Source organism: Salvelinus alpinus, chromosome 10 (genome assembly GCF_045679555.1).
Source record: "Salvelinus alpinus chromosome 10, SLU_Salpinus.1, whole genome shotgun sequence".
NCBI classification, from domain to species: Eukaryota; Metazoa; Chordata; class Actinopteri; order Salmoniformes; family Salmonidae; genus Salvelinus; species Salvelinus alpinus.
The window spans coordinates 26,375,385-26,395,514 of NC_092095.1; the positions used below are offsets into that span (position 1 = coordinate 26,375,385).

Consider the following 20,130-nt stretch of genomic DNA (forward strand, 5'->3'; position numbering starts at 1 on the left):
CATGTAAGGAAATCAGTCAATCTAAATAAATGAATCTATGGATTTCACATGACTGGGCAGGAGCGCAGACATGGGTGGGCCTGAGAGGGCATAGACCCAACCACATGGGAGCCAGGCCCATCCAATGAGGATCCTGCCCCAGGCAATCAGAATGAGTTTTTCCACACAAAATGGCTTTATTACAGACAGAAATACTCCTCAGCACCCCACCCCCTTCCCCATAGATGATCCCGCAGGTGAAGAAGCCGGATGTGGAGGTCCTGTGCTGGCGTGGTTACACATGGTCTGCGGTTGTGACATACTGCCAAATTCTCCAAAACTACGTTGGATGTGGCTTATGGTAGAGAAATGAACATTGAATTCACTGGCAACAGCTCAATACTTTACATGTTGCATTTATATTTTTGTTGTGCATGTATTTTTCAGCATTTTACTTAACCCTTGTGTAGTCTTAACATTCCGTATACTCCCTTTATCCTAAGGGTAAAAATGACCTGCCTTCACTAAACCCCTAAAATAAAGCAGCTTAATTGAATTTTAAATGCCAAATCTATTTTGCGTGAAGAAACAACCTGTCATTCATCACAAACTTTGTGAATATCTGGGGTTTTCCTCTTCACATTGCAGAAAGACTGCATTTAATCAGTGGACACCACTCGCTTTTATTTCAACACATCGATCATAATTGTTTTCTTTACTAAAGTAGAGGTTTATTATTATTATTATTATTGCTCAAGGTACTGCATAGGTGTAAATAAGATTTTTTTTGCAAGAGATGCAGAAAATAGTTTTGAATGCATTTTATTGAAGGGAAACAATGACAGTCTTGAACTTTTTTTGCAACATAGTGATATATTCTTATATACTGTACAAGGAGGAATTAAACTACAAAATACTAGTCTTCTCCCATTTTTTTAAACCATTATACATCTTGTGGGTGTGGGCAAACAACAACAATAAATAAGGATAAGATAATAGACACAAAACAAAAATGTGAAGAACATAAATCAATCAACTCTAATTAGCACATGTAGGACAGTATGCAAGTGTGTGTGCATGGACTTTGCAGATGTATTTCTCACATATGCAGCACATAGTATTTGCTTTACAGTCCTTTGGGGGGCAGAATTGGCATCTCCTCCTCTTGCCTGCCCCAGCGGCAGCCTCAGGTGGATCAGGACAAGATTCAGCCCCCTGAACAGCTTTCACAAGCGCTGCAGAGGCTGCTGTGCGGGGGAGGCGCTCCCTTCTTTGAATGTGTGGGGTTACAAGTGCCTTTCCCAGCTGCTCCAGGTACGCCCTCCTCTTGTTCGGCTTATCAGGCATCCAGGTAGGGATGATCTTGTTCCATGTCACGAAGGCATTGTATGAGGACACATCAATGATGTTATGGAAGATGACCAGGGGCCAGCGGGGAGTCATCCTCCTGCAGATGTAAGTTCCAATCACCTTGTTCATGTTGTCCACGCCTCCTTTGTTGTGGTTGTAGTCCAGGATGATGGCTGGCTTCCTGTCCTCACGATCACTGATCACAGCCGTTTTGTGCAGTGTGCTCAGGAGGACCACATTCTTGTTCCTCTTTGCGAGGTAAGAAACTACAGTGGTGGGGGTGAAGGCAAACTTTGATGAGAAGGCCTCTCTCCCCCTTGTTGCGAGGAGTGCATGGGGGAGCTCAGTCTTGATCTTTCTAACTGTGCCAACCATGGTGATCTTCCTCTTCAGGAGCTGCTGGCTGAGTTCAATCAGTAGCACACATAATCTCAATTTCTCATTGTGTGTGTGTGTGAGTGTGTGTGTGTGTCTTTGTGGTTTTTGTGGTGTGTAAATGATTTTATAACTGCCGGGTCAAAAATGCCCCTAAAACAATCGTTGTATCCTGGTGTTGTACAGCTTTCATGGAAATATGAAATATGAAAAAGTTTCACTTTTTCTAATGTTGGGGTCACTCTAGGAAAAGTCATCAAATTTCAAGTTTAAAAAAATATCATTTAGGGGATTTTCTCTGCTGTTAAACATAGCGAGCGGCGAGTCATTTTTTACCCTTAAGACAAGGGTTAAATTAATGTTTTCCATTCAAATCAATTCAGAGAACAGCTACAATATGACATTGGGAGAGATCAGAGCAGATTAGGAGAGGCCACCCTGTACCTGTGGGGAGCCAGGGGGGCAGCTTGTGGATACCTGTGGGGAGCCAGGGGGGAAGCTTGGGGTTACCTGTGGAGAGCCAGGGGGGAAGCTTGGGGTTACCTGTGGAGAGCCAGGGTGGAAGCTTGGGGTTACCTGTGGAGAGCCAGGGGGGAAGCTTGTGGTTACCTGTGGAGAGCCAGGGTGGAAGCTTGGGGTTACCTGTGGAGAGCCAGGGGGGAAGCTTGGGGTTACCTGTGGGGAGCCAGGGTGGAAGCTTGGGGTTACCTGTGGGGAGCCAGGGTGGAAGCTTGGGGTTACCTGTGGAGAGCCAGGGTGGAAGCTTGGGGTTACCTGTGGAGAGCCAGGGGGGAAGCTTGGGGTTACCTGTGGAGAGCCAGGGGGGAAGCTTGGAGTTACCTGTGGGGAGCCAGGGGGGCAGCTTGTGGTTGAGGTCCTGGTTGGGCTGTTTGTCGTCTGAAATGACCTGGAAGTTGAGGATGAACATGATCACCAGGCCATCTTCGTTCTTCACCGGCACCACGTCCACCAGACACAGGAAACACACACCTGACAGAGAGACAGAAAGAGAGAGAGAGACACAAAACATAAACACACATACACTGACACACATAACGATGCGCACACACGGCCCCCTCCCCCCCGCCAAATGTTCTCCTGTATATGAAATGACTTAGGTTATACAGGGGATTGAAAACGCAGGATGAATTTGAGAGTGGATTAGTCTTTTTAAGTGGGATGGAAAAAAGAGAATGCGTAACACATTAACAGACACGTAGAAATTCACTTCATTGCATGATTTGCTTGAGCACATTCCTACATAATGCCTATGCCATGAGACAACCACAGTGATTTCACTTCACAAGAGCGTGAAAAATCTATTTTACTGAGCATGAAATCAGACTTAATGGCCATATTTAGCTGTCCACCTACAGAGCCCTGTTTCAGTAGGGTTGAATGAAATGACTGTTTCAGTAGGGTTGAATGAAATGACTGTTTATGTAGGTCTGAATGAAATGACTGTTTCAGTAGGGTTGAATGAAATGACTCTTTCAGTAGGGTTGAATGAAATGACTGTTTAAGTAGGGTTGAATGAAATGACTGTTTCAGTAGGGTTGAATGAAATGACTGTTTCAGTAGGGTTGAATGAAATGACTGTTTCAGTAGGGTTGAATGAAATGAAATGCCACATGTTGATTGGGTTTTAACGCCTGTAGCGGATGTCAGCAGTGACCCTGTGGACATTTCAATACTGTACTTTTATCAGCTCAGGAAGAAGTTACAGCATAAAAGCCTTTTTCTACCAACACAGCATCTGGTATTTACACTGCTAAAACAGCCAAAACACTCCGAAACATGGATCGCTTGCCAGTCTGTTTCTCATTCAGCCAAAATCAAGCTTCATTCATGAATACAGAAAGAATCAGGCATCCAATCAACTTTGTTTTATTAATTCAAAGTATGAAAACATCAACAAGGTTGTCACTGATACCCCCACCAAAAAGACACGGTACAGTGACCACACCAGTACGTCATGTATATCAATTGCTCCTTCTCAAACCTACAAGTAACCATAGAGATCCTATAAAATGACTCGTTCTAATTCCTAATTCCATGCAAGAAACCTTCAACTGTACTGCATGTGTGAAACATAAATCCAAGGTTCTCATTTCTCAACAGTCTTCCAAGACAAATCATCACTATTCCTTCCTCTTAAAACCTTATCCTATCCTGCCCTACCTCACCCCATGCCCTTACCCTTACCTGGTCGGTAGTCAGTGACTGGAGCTGGGTTGGTGTTGGCATACAGGGTTAGCGAGGTGGACAGCAGCCACAGCAGTCTAAAGAGTAATGTACTGTGTTGTGGACACACGAGTGAGTGTTCAGTCTAGTGCCCTGCCCACCCGTCATTCATCTCTGAGCCATCACACCACAGGAGTGTGGCCCATGGAAGGGATTGGACCTCTATGTAATCACCCACACGGATAAAAACAGGGAAAACTGTATTGAGGATTATGGGTTCCCACACAACCATCATCTGGCTCACGCCCTGTGTGTGTGTATGTGTATGTGTGTATGTGTATGTGTATGTGTATGTGTATGTGTATGTGTATGTGTGTGTGTGTGTGTGTGTGTGTAGATGTGTGCTTTTATTTTAACAATCTGATCAGAGGACACATGGCACTTTTTTTAGACAGTAGTTACACATAACAAAATATAGTTATTTGATATACATTACATCTGGAGTTACAGACTTTGTAACATAGCAACATGGTAATGTTGGACCGTGTGTTATTACGCAGCAACTGCCTATGTAACTACTCACTACATCCTCAATTGTCTTAGCACCATTTGATCTATTTTTTTCATTCAACCTTTATTTAACTAGGCAAGTTAGTTAAGAACAAATTATGATATACAATGACGGCCTACCGAGGAACAGTGGGTTAACTGCCTTGTTCAGGGGCAGAAGGACACATTTTTACCTTGTCAGCTCGGGGATTCGATCCAGCAACCTTTCGGTTACTGGCCCACCCCAATATATAAGATGTAATGTAATACAAAATCTCATGAATTGATCTATTACTGACAGACATGAGGGTTTATACAGTAATCCTAGTAGATCCTATCTCCTTCTCTGGCCACTAATGCACACACACACACACTGCACCCTCCACAAAAACACAATTAAATCTCACACATATACACACATAGGCTACACTCAGGAAAACACACACACACACAAACACACACACACATAGGATTAATAAATAGTCGGGAAGAGGATTTGACTTCAATTCACTACGCTTTCTCTTTTTTTTCATCCCACTTAACACGACTAATCCACCCTAAGATGCAGTCTGTGGGGCGGCTACACTTGTGTGTCCTGATTCTTTAAATGCCTGGAACATGAGTGATTTACGTACATGTAAGAGTGTATATTTTAGGTTACATTGAGACCTATTTGTTCCGTACCATGCCAAGGCATACAGCCCCAGCTCTCAAAGCTAATAGCTGAAAGATGAATGGGAATGTAATCAGGGGACAAACTCATTTATCCAGGTGGCCAGCTGGCTGAGAACCACAGAACTCAATCCAACATTTATAACCCGATAATCTAGCGCAGTTCTAACACTGCCAGGACTTGTTTTCAAGCTTTGGGTGCGTTTGGCACAATACGAGTCATGCAATTGGTCCACAACACACTCTAGCCTGGGTGTCAGACTGTATTTGATGTGCAACGTAACTATATTGTGCTACCCTGGATGAGTAAAAAAGCCTAGACTCCAACCGGTACTGGTCCACTCAGTTGATACATCACTATTCTTAAGCACTTCCATGAATTGACACACCTCAAAGAGAAGAGAAAGAGAAGAGAAAGCTGAGAGAACATGGCGATCAGAATGTAGCCAAACGTTTAGCCAACAGAAGGCACCCGTGCAGTGTAAAGAGTGCCACTATGTCGAACCCATCCTATTCTATGAGTATTTCAACGAGAATTGCAGAGGCGATAGGTCGGAGTACGGAGCGGATTATACCAGGTCCATTTTAGGAAAGCTTACAGGGGATGAGAGGGGATTAGAGAACTGAAAACATGGCTTAGGCCGCCCCCCCAAGGTAACCCTTACCTACCGCTGTGCTCCTGTCAAAAAAGGAAATGCCCATCTCTCTTCGCCCCGGGATGTGTGGGATTAGGGCCTAGTCGTGTAATCTCCAGCAGGGAACAAGTGGATTGAGGATAACAGATTAAGCTAGACATTCCTTTCCTTCCTTTGGGTGGGTCAAGGGGGCAGAGCTGAGCTCGGGGACGGCAAGATTGACAGATGATGAAGAAGAAGTATCCATCTCTTTGAATCAAATGATTGTCCTTGCGTATCACTTTGTTGTCACGATCAAGTCATTATACAGTATGTGACAGTGACACAATGTTCATAGTCACTAATGAAAGGCTGTTAAGTTATTAATGACTCGACAGGAAATTGGTGACAAAAATAGACGGCGTCTATGAGCTGAGGCGAGAGGTAAACTGAATAAAAGACTTGACGAGAAAATAAGGTGAAGAGGAAAGAAGAGAGAGGTGTGACAGTAAGTGAGACACCTTTGTGGAGAGAATAAAGAGATTTAAGTGACAATACACTGCATTAGAGACTTTTAATGTGAATTTGTCCAAATAATTGTTTTGTGTCAATGCAGAGCCAGAATCACAGAATCACTAAGTACAGTATGGGATGGATCTAGTTAGGTTATTTTCTTAGGACGCTGTTGTATTTCCAAGGATAACACTGCCCTCTAGTGGCCAACAGACTGTACATGCACCAGGATAAGATTGTAGTGGTATACAGTCAAACCCCCCGAGCAAACAGTGGCGTAGGAAAGCCAGCAGTTCATTTTTAAGTCTGTGCAAAGTCGTGTGGGCCAACAGTAAAGCAAGACAGGTTCTCTTCAAAAATACACATTAGGGAAAATAATAACACAGTAGTTGGTGCTACAATCCAGCAGGACACGCCACACAACATAGCACAGATTGTCATTGTATATCAATAACTATCTGACTACCCAGATCAACCAAGAGGACAGCTACCTAAAAGCCACTGCAAAAAAAATGCATTTCTCAAGTGAAGTAGTGCTCAAGTGCACTATGTAAAATAATTCAAAGAACAGTCACCTTCAAGCTGTGATGTAACACATGCAGCCTCGTTGTCACCAGTGAGGATATACTGCCAAAATGTTTCACACATTAAATTTTCAATGATGCTGACACCTGTCACTATGAAATGCAGCTCACAGTGGGAATAAAACCACTTTAGGTCTCAATCCTTCCTCAAAGACAAAGAGGTTATTTTGTTGCTCTGGGAGATGACAGAAGCATCACACAGAAGGAGGATGTCTCAAAAAGAGAGACAATGAATATCTCCTATTTCCTCTCATACTAAAATCTTCCCTTTTGCTCAAACAGACACACACGCACACAAACACACACACACACACACAACAACTTCCCTCATACACACACATACAGCATATGTTTTACTATCCCTTGTGGGGACCTAAAATGTATTTCCATTCAAAATCCTATTTTCCCTAACCCTAAAGGGCCATCCACACCAAGGATGATAACTATGATGATAACTATAACAATAATAAAAATATATAATTAAAGTGGCAGGGGCGTTAACACTATAACGACAACTACAAAAAGACTGGAGAACGATAACAAGAGCTATCGTTTGGATCACTTTCAGAGCGATTTTTTCCCTGTCCCTCCGATGATGAAACATTGTCATTGACAACCAATAAAAACGAGTTCTATTGAAGCGTTCTTGGTTCTAGGTGCGCAAGGCTGCTCGGAGAGGAGAGCCTCGAACGAACCACTGTGCTCTCACGAGTTCACATTGTGTTGTAGCAAAACAGAATATGAGCTCGCTAGATCAGGATGGTTCGTACGGGGCTATGAAGAGGAGGCAGAGTACAGGCCAAACTTGCCTGAATAGCTGGGCATGTGTGAGCGTATTGTTGGCCACATGAATTATAGGACTACTTGGGAGGAATAATGATCCACGACAAACAACGCATAAGAAGGCAATTTTCCGATGGTATAGACTTAACGCTGATACAGCCTGACAAAAACACACTAAAGTCTAATGTGCCTTTCTGGATCTTGTAAATTGTCGAGAAATGACCCATTACCGATCCAAATGGTTGCCTAGGCTACATTATTATTTCGGACGAAACATGCATTCAAAACACAGTGCTTTTTAGCGGTTATTTAAATGGCATATTCACTGCAGTTTACACAGCCTAGACTATAATTTACACACTAGAAAAAAAATATGAAATGCATTTTGTTGTTATAGCCTAGGTATGATACTTTTCTTGTCGAGCTCCGTGCCTGCGGGGACTGCGAGAGCAGACTATCCCAGGCTACCTGTCAGTTCATAATCTGATTTAAAAAATATTTCACTGTGTAAATTCATTGGGTATAGGCTATTTACTTCAGTATAGGCTATTCGTTTCGGACTTAGGCCTAATATTTAGCCAACGAATGATGGGTTGCATACTAATTTAGGCTACTCATCTCTAGTCTGTATTCACGGTTCTCTTTGCGCAATTACGCACCTGTCCTCTCTGCTGCCTCTCAGCTACATCTATTCCCCTTAGCTCTTGGAGTCCCAGGAAAAGCTAGACTATAACAACTTGTTGCACACTTAATTTGACGATTTTATTTACTACTACTAGCCTACATTTACATTTAAGTCATTTAGCAGACGCTCTTATCCAGAGCGACTTACAAATTGGTGCATTCACCTTATGATATCCAGTGGAACAACCACTTTACAATAGTGCATCTAACTCTTTTAAGGGGAGGGGGGGGGGGGGGGGGGTTACCGGAAGGTGGTGATTGACTCCGCTGACCTTCGGGTACACAGCCTATCGAGGAGATATTTCCGCGTGCTCTTTGCTCAATGTAAAATAGTACAGTTTGAAAGGAGAGAGAGGGATATGGTGTGATGGAAATACACCGTATGAGTAGCCTGATAATGTAACTTTCTGGACCGTGTAGAGAATAGAACCATAATTTATCCAAATGGTTGCATAATCAGGCCTAAGCATCCAAAACAGGACGTTTGAGCGATATTTTAAATTAGCCTACATCACTGCAGTTTAGAGCCCCAGACAACAATAGGCCTAATCGATCGTGGTGCTTTGCGTGTCCGGGACTGCCGAGCACTAACTGGAGAAAAACATAGATCTGCCATTTCATAATCTGTTAACTTTTTTTTCTTGCACTTTGACGGGTAAATATTTATAGCCCTACTATTTAGCTAATGAATGGCCTAATATCTAGCTAATATTTAGCTTCTTACTTCGGGTACACATCTCTAGCCTCTCTCTTCCAGCTGTTCCCGTGCGCAATTGGCTATAGGCTATGCAAGCCCCTCCACTATTCCTCTTCACGTGAAATCCCAGGAAAAGCTATAGGTTACAAAAGGACATGCATTTTTTATACTATGCTTAATAGCCTTTTCGTGGAGAGAACCAGGCTTGCTATTGTTAACTGCTGAATGTAAAATAGGTCTGGTTGCAAAGCGAACAGGCAGAGAGATAAGCACAGTGATTTAGAAAATCCAAACGAATTAACAATCATTAGAAAAAATGGAAACCACTTGCAAACCACTTGAGCAACGAGGCAACCCACTGGGCACAGACATCAGTTCAACGTATATTCCACGTTGGTTCAACGTAATTTCATTGAAATGACGTAGAAACAACGCTGAGTGGGAAGCAATGAGATTATGTAAAAGATGCGAAGACTAAACAGCGTTTGTTGTTGAATTGCTACATTTAAATATGAGCTTCTAAATAGTTTTTTCATTACATGTACAGAACCAGTCAAACGTTTGGACACACCTACTCATTCCAGGGTTTTTCTTTATTTTGACTATTTTCTACATTGCAGAATAATAGTGAAGACATCAAAACTATGAAATACCACATATGGAATCATGTAGTAACCAAATAAGTGTTAAACAAATCAAAATACATTTTACCTTTATTTAATTAGGCAAGTCAGTTAAGAACAAAATCTTATTTTCAATGACAGCCTAGGAACAATGGGTTAACTGCCTTGTTCAGGGGTAGAAGGACAAATGTTTACCTTGTCAGCTCCAGGATTTGATCTTGCAAACCTTTCGGTTACTAGTCCAGTGCTCTAACCACTAGGCTACCTGCTGAGCCGATTCCTCAAGGTAGCCACCCTTTGCCTTGATGACAGCTTTGCATACTCTTGGCATTCATCAAGGCAAAGGGTGGTTACTTGGAAGAATCTAAAATATATTTTGATTTGTTTAACACTTTTTTGATTACTACAGTACATGATTCCATATGTGTTATTTAATAGTTTTGATGACTTCACTATTGTTCTATAATGTAGAAAATAGTAAAATAAAGAAAAACCCTTGAATGAGTATGTGTGTCCAAACTTGTGACTGGTACTGTATATTGAAGAAGTAATGGGGTAACAGGTGGTTGGTGGCACCTTAATTGGGGAGAACGGGCTCATGGGAATGGCTGAAGTAGAATAAGTGGAATTGTATCAAGTATATCAAACACATGGTTTCCACGTGTTTGATGCCATTCCATTCGCTCCGTTCCAGCCATTGATATGAGCCGTCCTCCACTCAGCAGCCTCCACTGATGGTGTGTGTTACCACCTTATTAAAACGCCTACAGCCCTGCAGTTGGAATCATTGATCAGTTGATTGACAGGTGTATTGCAGAACAATAAATTGTCAGCTGGTGTGGATGCTTGCCAACGTTAACGTTATAGTATGTTAAAGTTATCGTCCTTGGTGTGGATGGCCCTTTACCCTAACCGCTAAGCCTAAAATAGCCTTTGTACTCATGGAGACCTGGGAAATGAATTGCCCACTACAGGCTGAAATATTGGCTATGAGTCAAAGTTGGCAAATAATTTCCCCTGCCTTGACATTTCCTAAGGCAACAGAGCCCCACTTATATCCACAGCCCTCTGGTTAAACTGACAACCCTGGTACATGAACCCTGGAACACATGAACGCACGTGTGCACGTGTGCACGTGCACACACAAACACACATTCTGAACTTGGACCACTTGGGGGCAGAGCATGACAAGTTGTCACGGACTCCCACATCTTTGAATGAGGTAAATCCTTTGTGCTATACAGAGTCAATCAATTGCACGTGAAGATCCAACCATCCATTGAAATAGAAATTCCATTCTATTCTATTCTATGCATTCAGCCAACCACACAGAACATAGTAAATGTAGCATGCTTTAGTCAGTGAAACATGAAATCACATCTGGAATTGATTGGTCCGTGGCTTACAGGTGTATTGTTCAGGGCCAGTAGACCCCTTCACGTTTCCCACATTTTGTTACATTGCAGTCTTATTCTAAAATGGATTCAATATTTTTTCCCCTCATCAATCTACACACAATACCCCATAATGACAAAGCAAAAATATGGGATTTTAGATATTTTTGCAACAAAAAATAAATACTACAGACGCCTCACAAGTCCTCAACTGGCAGCTTCATTAAATAGTACCCGCAACACACCAGTCTCAACGTCAACAGTGAAGAGGCGACTCCGGGATGCTGGCCTAGGCAGAGGTCCTCTGTCCAATGTCTGTGTTCTTTTGCCCATCATAATATTTTCTTTTTATTGGCCAGTCTGAGATATGGCTTTTTCTTTGCAAATCTGCCTAGAAGGTCAGCATCCCTGAGTCGCCTCTTCACTGTTGACGTTGAGACTGGTGTTCTGCGGGTACTATTTAATGAGGCTGCCAGTTGAGGCGTCTGTTTCTCAAACTAGACATTCTAATGTACTTGTCCTCTTGCTCAGTTGTGCACCGGGGCCTCCCACTCCTCTTTCTATTCTGGTTAGAGCCAGTTTGCGCTGTTCTGTGAAGGGAGTAGTACACAGTGTTGTATGAGATCTTCAGTTTCTTGGCAATTTCTCTCATGGAATAGCCTTCATTTCTCAGAACAAGAATAGACAAACAAGTTTCAGAAGAAAGTACTTTGTTTCTTGCCATTTTGAGTCTGTAATCGAATCCACGAATGCTGATGCTCCAGATACTCAACTAGTCTAAAGAAGGCCAGTTGTATTGCTTCTTTAATCAGAACAACAGTTTTCAGCTGTGCTAACATAATTGCAAAATGGTTTTCTAATGATCAATTAGCCTTTTAAAATGATAAACTTGGATTAGCTAACACAACGTGCCATTGGAACACAGGAGTGATGGTTGCTGATAATGAGCCTCTGCACGCCTATGTAGACATTCCATAAAAAAATCTTCCGTTTCCAGCTACAATAGCCATTTACAACATTAACAATGTCTACACTGTATTTCTGATCAATTTTTTGTTATTTTCTTTCAAAAACAAGGACATTTCTAAGTGACCCCAAACTTTTGAACGGTAGTGTATATTTTGATTTGTTTAACACTTTTCTGGTTATTACATGATTCCATGTGTGTTATTTCATAGTTTTGATGTCTTCACTATTATTCTACAGTGTAGAAAACAGTAAAAATAAAGAAAAACCCTGGAATGAGTACTTTTGACTGGTACTGTATGTAAATATGGTTTTGGAACTGACCATGTACGTATATAGCTTCTTACTTTCTTATTTCTTATTTTTATTTCTCGTATGCTTTTGTTCTACCTTATGTAATTTGTTTGTGCTACATTGATATTGATTACTGCATTGTTGGGTTTGGAGCGCACTATATAGGGAATAGGGTGCCATTTCAGATATAGCCCTGGTTGCAAATTCTGATTCATACCCTTTCTCCTCAAAGTGTGCACTCATTCACGTAATCACTCCCCTTCAATGATATACAGTAAAACATTGGATTGTGTGATATGGTAGACACTCTCTTTCCATCCCATGCTTACACCAATCCTTATAGTCAGAGGAATGTTGGTAGGGGAGTTGTGGCAGTGAGGAGCGAGGAGGGAGAGTCTGGATAGAGAGAGAGGGGTGTGTGTGGGTGTTTTGGCCAGGAGAGGTGTGTCAGAGGGGGGTCTTCATACCCCTCACTCTGGAAGTGTGCACCAGCTGGAGTATAGTAGCATGCCAGACACTCATTACAAATGAAATGTGTCTCTCACCAGCCAAGAGGCAGGCAGGAGAGTGTCTCTCTCACACACACACACACACACACACACACACACACACACACACACACACACACACACACACACACACACACACACACACACACACACACACACACACACACACACACACACACACACACACACACACACACACACACACACACACACACACACACACACACCTAATTTGAGGTTTGGTTCTCAGTGAGTGCCTACAGAAGGCCTACCCATCCAACAGTCATTCATCAACATTCCCTCTGGGTAATGGAGTTGAATAGGGACAGACTAAGACAGGCAGCGGCAGCACTCTCAAAGCGGTGCTTCCTCTGATTGGAATTGATTGTGTTACAAAACCCATAACTAGCCTACGGATATTGTTGCACTCGCTTTGTCTAGGGGTCCTAGGCCTAGTTAATGTGCATGGTCTGTAACCTGAACGAATGTGTGCATTTATGTGCGAAATCAGAGTATGCTCCTACTGTAGGTGTTGAATGTACATGTGCCCAGGAAGACAGCAACCTTGGTCCAGGGCCAGCTCTGTCTCTATTGATCTCTTGGTCAGCCAGTCCAAGCGGATTATTATGTGTTCAGATGGTGACGAAGGCGTGCCCAAACTAAGGAAAGACCTCATGGCCACCAAACCCACCAGCAGCCTCACGGCTCTCCAAACTGGTACTCTGACTGATCACCTTAATGGGCAGCACCCGACGTGCTTATCAAGCAGGCTCAGCACCTGGACAAGCACCCCCTCCCCCCCCCCCATATCATAACCATTTTCAGTGTCGTGAGTCACAAAGCTCGTCACCTGCTGGCAACAAATGAAAACTGATGGACGGGGGAGCTCTGATTGATGTGTAGTAGTTGGCGTAGGATGAAGTTGCCCTCAGACACTGACCTAAGGTAAATTGTGTGATCATGCAAATGGTTAAGGATTAGAATTTGGGGAGCGTAATCTGATCCTAGATATGTGTTATGTGGCAACTTCTACCTAAAGCTGCTAAAAGACTACTGCTCCATTCATGACTCATTCATAACGTGGGGATGGGATGGTGATGAAACCGAATGCCTTTTCAGGGTCCCACAGCCTTTTCAGGGTTCCGACAGCCTTTTCAGGGTCCCACAGCCTTTTCAGGGTCCCACAGCCCTCTCTCTCTCTGTCTCTTTGTTTATTTGTCTCTCTCTCTCTCTCTCTCTCTATTTCTGTCTCTCTGTGGGCAGTGTGCCATGAGGATCCTCTCTCTACGACACTCTTTCTCCATCCCTCTCTCGCAGGTGAGGGTGAGTTAAGGGACATCCTCAGCCTTCATTAAGCCTCAGCGGTTGCTTTCCAGCTTGGCCCTTTGGGTCGTGTTCTACCGATGGGCTGGAAGGAGGGATGGAGTTTTGGAGGGGTGGATGGGGGGGATGAGGGAATCGATACGCGGGTTAAGCTTTCACAGCGCTAGGCTGGATCCCACTCCTCACTGTGCCCTTCCAGATCAAACCGGTCTCACCTTCAAAAGCACAAATACATTCTCACAGCTTGTAGGTAAACTTGTGCAACTGTAAACCCATTCACATAGAGTGGTAAGTTTGTGTCACATAAAGCACCACACACATCCATACACCTGCATGGTAAGCCCACTTTGTCACATAAACAACTTGTCACACGCACACACACACAAGCACATACACACACATGTAACGATACACGGCCCATTCTAAGTCCATACAAGTCCTCACTCACATACTCAGTGACAGCTTGATTACACACCTGCAGTAGATGAATAGCGGGCTGTCTAAGTGTTTAGCCTGATGATCTGCTCAGAGTGGTGGAACGGGACACTGGTACCGTTCCCCCTGTACTGCTCATGTCACTCACACTATTGTTAACAGATTACATGTCAAAACCGCAGATTATATGTCAACGAGACCACATTGCCACGGCAACACAGAAACGTCAACCCCGCCCCCCCAGAGACTAAAGGCTCTAGGATCAGCCAATTTTTCAGAGAAAAATATCTGCAAACAAAGGAAATTGATTAAAAAAAATACTGTATGTTTTTCTTGCATAACTTGAAAGTAATCAACATAAGTTCGATTTTTGTTTTTTTTATAGATTTGTTGAACAGTCACTAAACAACCAAAATATGCTTATAGCTTTTCCTCTTGCTATAGAAAACCTAATGTTTTTTCAAGACAAGTATTTAACTAACCCGCCAATTTAAAAATACATGTACTTGTTTACTTGAGGCCCTACTTGTTTACTTGAGGAATTGGGATGCCTGAATTCAATGTGGATTACATTGATTTTGTCACCCATCTACACACAATACCCAATAATGACAATGTGAGAATTTTTGGGGGAATTGTTTGTAAATAGAAAATTCAATACAATATTTCATTAACATAAGTATTCACACCCCTTGTCTATGACTCCAAATGGAGCTCAGGTGCATCTACCTTCTATTGATCATCCGTTGAGACGTCATGACAACTTGTGGCCAATTCAATCGTTTGGACATGATTTAGAAAGAAACACACCTGTGTATGTAAGATCCCACAGATGACAGTACATGTCAAAGTAGAAACTACACCATGAAGTCAACATAACTGTCCGTAGATGTACGACATAGAATTGTAATGAGGCATATATCTGGGGAAGGGAATAAAACATTTTCTTGACTGTTGAAATTTTCCAAGAGCACAGTGGTTTCCCAATGGAACTACCCAGACTCTGCCTAGAGCTGGCTGTCTGACCAAACTGAGCAACCGGGCAAGAAGGACCTTGGTCAGGGAGGTGACCAAGAACCCAGTGACCACTCTGATAGAACTATAGAGTTTCTTGGCTGAGATGGGAGAACTTGCCAGAAGGACAATAGTCTCTACAGCACTTCACCAATCTGGCCTTTGTGGGAAAGTGGCCAGATGGATGCCACTCCTGAGAAAAAGGTACATTACAGCACGCCTGGAGCTTGCAAAAAGGCACGTGAAAGACTCTGAGATCATAAGGCAAAGGATTATATGATCTGATGAGACAAAAACATACTCTTAGGCCTGAATGCAAAGTGCTATGGTTGGAGAAAACCAGGCATAGCTCATGGGTGGCAGGTAGCCTAGTGGTTAGAGCGTTGGACTAGTAACCGAAAGGTTGCAAGAATCGATTCCCACAGCTGACAAGGTAAAAATCTGTTGTTCTGCCCCTGAACAAGGCAGTTAACCCACTGTTCCTAGGCTGTCATTGAAAAATGTTGTTCTTAACTTCTTGCGACTACAGGGGGTGCTGTTCCGAATTAGCATTTTGTCGTCTCCAAATTAAACTGCCTAGTACTCAATTCTTGCTCGTACAATATGCATATTATTAATTCTATTGGATAGAAAACACTTTCTAGTTTCATACAACGTTGAAATTATGTCTGTGGGTGACCCAGAACTCTTTCTACAGCGAAATCCATGACAGACAGTGAAAGGTCTGAGAGCGAAGCTCTGGTTTCAGATCAGTTTTTAAGGTCTCTGTCTATCCTATGGAACGACACGAACTGCACCCGCCTTCCCCTGGATGTCAGTAACCAATGAGAAGTGGAATGGGCCTTCTAGGTAGCTCTCAGAGGTTATAAAAGACCAAGGAGTGAGAGTAGCCCCCCTTTCGACGCTCGCCCTTACGCAGGAAGGGACCTCCGGATGCCATTTTCACAGGCTCGGTTATCAACTTGAAATGTATCCGTCTGTAATTTAATTCGATATAGGACTTAGAAACATCATAAGGTAGTTAATTTAAACCGTTTTATAGCAATTTATATCCGTTTAGTGCGATTTTGATGCATTTCTATGTGAAGCACCGGGCACATTTCGGGGTCCTGGTTGAACGTTAGCGGGCATTTAGACGGACAAAGGACATCTTTCGACCAAAAGAAGATTATACCCAAGAAAGAATACATTGCCCAAGAATCCGATGGAAAATCACCTCATAGTAAGTAATATTTAATATGATAAATCGTTGTTCTGTCGAAATATTTTAAACGCATATATCGCCATTTTGTTTTCTATCCCTTCGCTTGGCGAACCCTGTATTGCACAGTAAGGATAATTTTAGAAATGTAAATCAGCGATTGCATTAAGAACTAATTTGTCTTTCGATTCCTGTCAACCCTGTATTTTTTAGTCAAGTATATGATTAGCTTTCAATTAAACTAGATCACTCTGATAGATGACGTCAGACTTGCCTAGTTAAATAAAGGTAAAATAAAATCACCTGTGCAACATCATCCCTACTGTGAAGCATGGTGGGGGACAGTGACTGGGAGACAGGTAAGGATAGAGGGAACAATGAATGGAGGCAAATGCAGGTAAATCCTTGATGAGAACTGGCTTCAGATTGCAAACAATCTTAGACTGGGGGGTGAAGATTTACATTCCAACAGGACAATGACTTCAAGCATACAGCCAAAGCAACACTGGAATGTGAAAGTCCTTGAGTGGCCCAGACTTCAATCCCATTGGAAATCTTTGGAAAGACTTGAAGATTGCTGTGCAAATTTAACCAAGCTTGAGAAAATCTGCAAGGAAGAATGGGAGAAAATCCCCAAATCCAGATGTGCAAAGCTGATACAGACACCCATGATGTCTCAAAGCTGTAATCGCCGTCAAAGGTAACAAAGTATTGTATATTTCACTTTCAATAAATGTGCTAAAATGTCAAAAAGCATGTTTTCGCTTTGTCATTATGGGGTATTCGATCGAGGTGTTCTTATTCGTTTAAGAGCTGTAGAGAAATAAGATGCAATCATTTTGAAAACGAAAGCCTTACAAATTAGCCAGACTGCGTTATGTCAGCAAAAAAGTATTATTTAACTGAAAAACTACACTTCTTTCTACTCCATTACCATTTCATTAACCCCTTAACCCTACGCAGCTTAAAAGGCAATCAAAATCAGTATGGTAAATGACACTTCAAATTAAAATAGCCAAAGGAAGGATGTAGTGTTATGTATAAGCACCAAAGGTAAATGGGCATCCGTGTTTGTGGAAGGGCTAGCACGTTTATTTATACTGAACAAAAATATAAACACAACATGCAACATTTCAAAGATTTTACTGAGTTACAGTTCATATAAGGACATCTAGGCCCTAATCTATGGATTTCACAAGACTTGGCAGGGGTGCAGCCATGGGTGGGCCTGGGAGGGGACAGGCAGCCAGGCCCACCCACTGGGGAGCCGGGCCCAGCCAATCAGAATGAGTTTTTCCCCACAAAAGAGCTTTATTAAGACAGAAATACTCCTTAAATTCTCTAAAACGATGTTGCAGGCAGTTTATGGTAGAGAAATGAACATTAGATTCTCTGGCAGCAGCTTTGGTGGACATTTCTGCCCTCAAAACTTGAGACATCTGTGGCTGTCACGCCTTGACCTTAGAGAGCCTTTTTATGTCTCTATTTTGGTTTGGTCAGGGTGTGATTTGGGGTGGGCATTCTATGCTTTGTTTTCTATGTTTCTTTATTTCTATGTTTTGGCCGGGTATGGTTCTCAATCAGGGACAGCTGTCTATCGTTGTCTCTGATTGGGAATCATACTTAGGTAGCCCTTTTTCCCACCTGTGATAGTGGGTAGTTATCTTTGTTAGTGGCACTTAGCCCTGTAAGCTTCACGGTTGTTTTCTTCGTTTGATGTTTTGTTGGCGACATTTTCTAAAATAAAAGGAATGTGTACACTCACCACGCTGCACTTTGGTCCACTTCTTTCGACGGCCGTGACAGAACTACCCACCACAAACGGACCAAGCGGCGTGGCCGGGAGGAGCAGCGCTATCTGGAGGAATGGACATGGGAGGAGATATTGGAGGGCAAGGGACCCTGGGCGCAGGCTGGTGAATTTCGCCAACCTAGGAAGGAGCTAGAAGCAGCAAAGGTGGAACGGCGAAAGTACGAGGAGTTGGCACAGCGGAGCAAGCACGAGAGGCAGCCCCCAAAAATGTTTTGGGGGGAGCACATGGGGGGATTGGCAGATTCAGGTTGGAGACCTGAGCCAACTCCTCGTGCTTACCGTGGGAAGAGTGTGACTAGTCAGGCCCCATGTTATGCGGCTCTGCGCAGTGTGTCTCCAATGCACACTCATAGGCCGGTGCGCTATATTCCAGCTCCTCGCATCGGCCGGGCTAGATTGGGCATCCAGCCAGGACGGATGGTGCCGGCTCAGCGCATCTGGCCTCCAGTGCGTCTCTTCGGTCCAGGATATCCTGCGCCGGCTCTGCGCACAGTGTCTCCGGTGCGCTCTCACAGCCCAGTGCGTCCTGTGCCAACGCCCCGCAGTTGCCGGGCTAGGGTGAGCATCCATCCAGGACGGGTTGTGCCAGCTCTGCTCTCCAGACCTCCAGTGATGATCCATGGCCCGAAGCCTGCAGTGATGATCCATGGCCCGAAGCCTCCAGTGATGATCCATGGCCCGAAGCCTGCAGTGATGATCCATGGCCCGAAGCCTCCAGTGATGATCCATGGCACGAAGCCTCCAGTGGTGATCCATGGCACGAAGCCTCCAGTGGTGATCCATGGCACGAAGCCTTCAGTGATGATCCATGGCACGGAGCCTCCAGCGACGGCCTCCAGTGCAGAGCCCGCAACGAGGGTCCCCAGTCCGGGGGCCCGCGACGAGGGTCCCCAGTCCGGGGTCGGCGACGAGGGTCCCTGCACCAGAGGCGCCACCAAAGTGGGGTGAGCCAGAGGTGGAGCGGGATCTAGGTCCCGCACCAGAGCCACCACTGCGGATAGATGCCCACCCAGACCCACCCCTATAGGTTCAGTTTTGCGGCCGGAGTCCGCACCTTTGGGGAGGGGTACTGTCACGCCCTGACCTTAGAGAGCCTTTTTATGTCTCTATTTTGGTTTGGTCAGGGTATGATTTGGGGTAGGAATTCTATGCTTTGTTTTCTATGTTTCTTTATTTTTATGTTTTGGCCGGGTATGGTTCTCAATCAGGGACAGCTGTCTATCGTTGTCTCTGATTGGGAATCATACTTAGTTAGCCCTTTTTCCCTCCTTTCAGTGTGGGTAGTTATCTTTGTTAGTGGCACTATAGCCCTCGGAAGCTTCACGGTTGTTTATTTTGTTTCTTGTTTTGTTGGCGACATTTTAAAAATAAAATAAAATGTACGCTCACCACGCTGCACTTTGGTCCAGTTCTTTCGACGGCCATGACAGTGGCATTGTGTTGTGTGACAAAACTGCACATTTTAAAGTGGCATTTTATTGTCCTCAGCACAAGGTGTAATGATCATGTTGTTTAATCAGCTTCTTGATATGCCACACCTGTCAGGTGGATGGATTAACTTGGCAAAGCAGAAA

At 43.6% G+C, this 20,130-nt stretch overlaps 1 protein-coding gene across 1 annotated transcript in view; it reads right to left on the minus strand.

Annotated features, from left to right (window-relative positions):
• Positions 1–20,130, minus strand: part of LOC139531813 (voltage-gated inwardly rectifying potassium channel KCNH2-like) — a 291,029-nt gene that overhangs the window by 116,912 nt on the left and 153,987 nt on the right. The window contains exon 3 of the mRNA XM_071328675.1: positions 2,545–2,694. Coding sequence (XP_071184776.1) covers positions 2,545–2,694 — 150 coding nt within the window. The remainder of the gene's footprint in view (positions 1–2,544; positions 2,695–20,130) is intronic.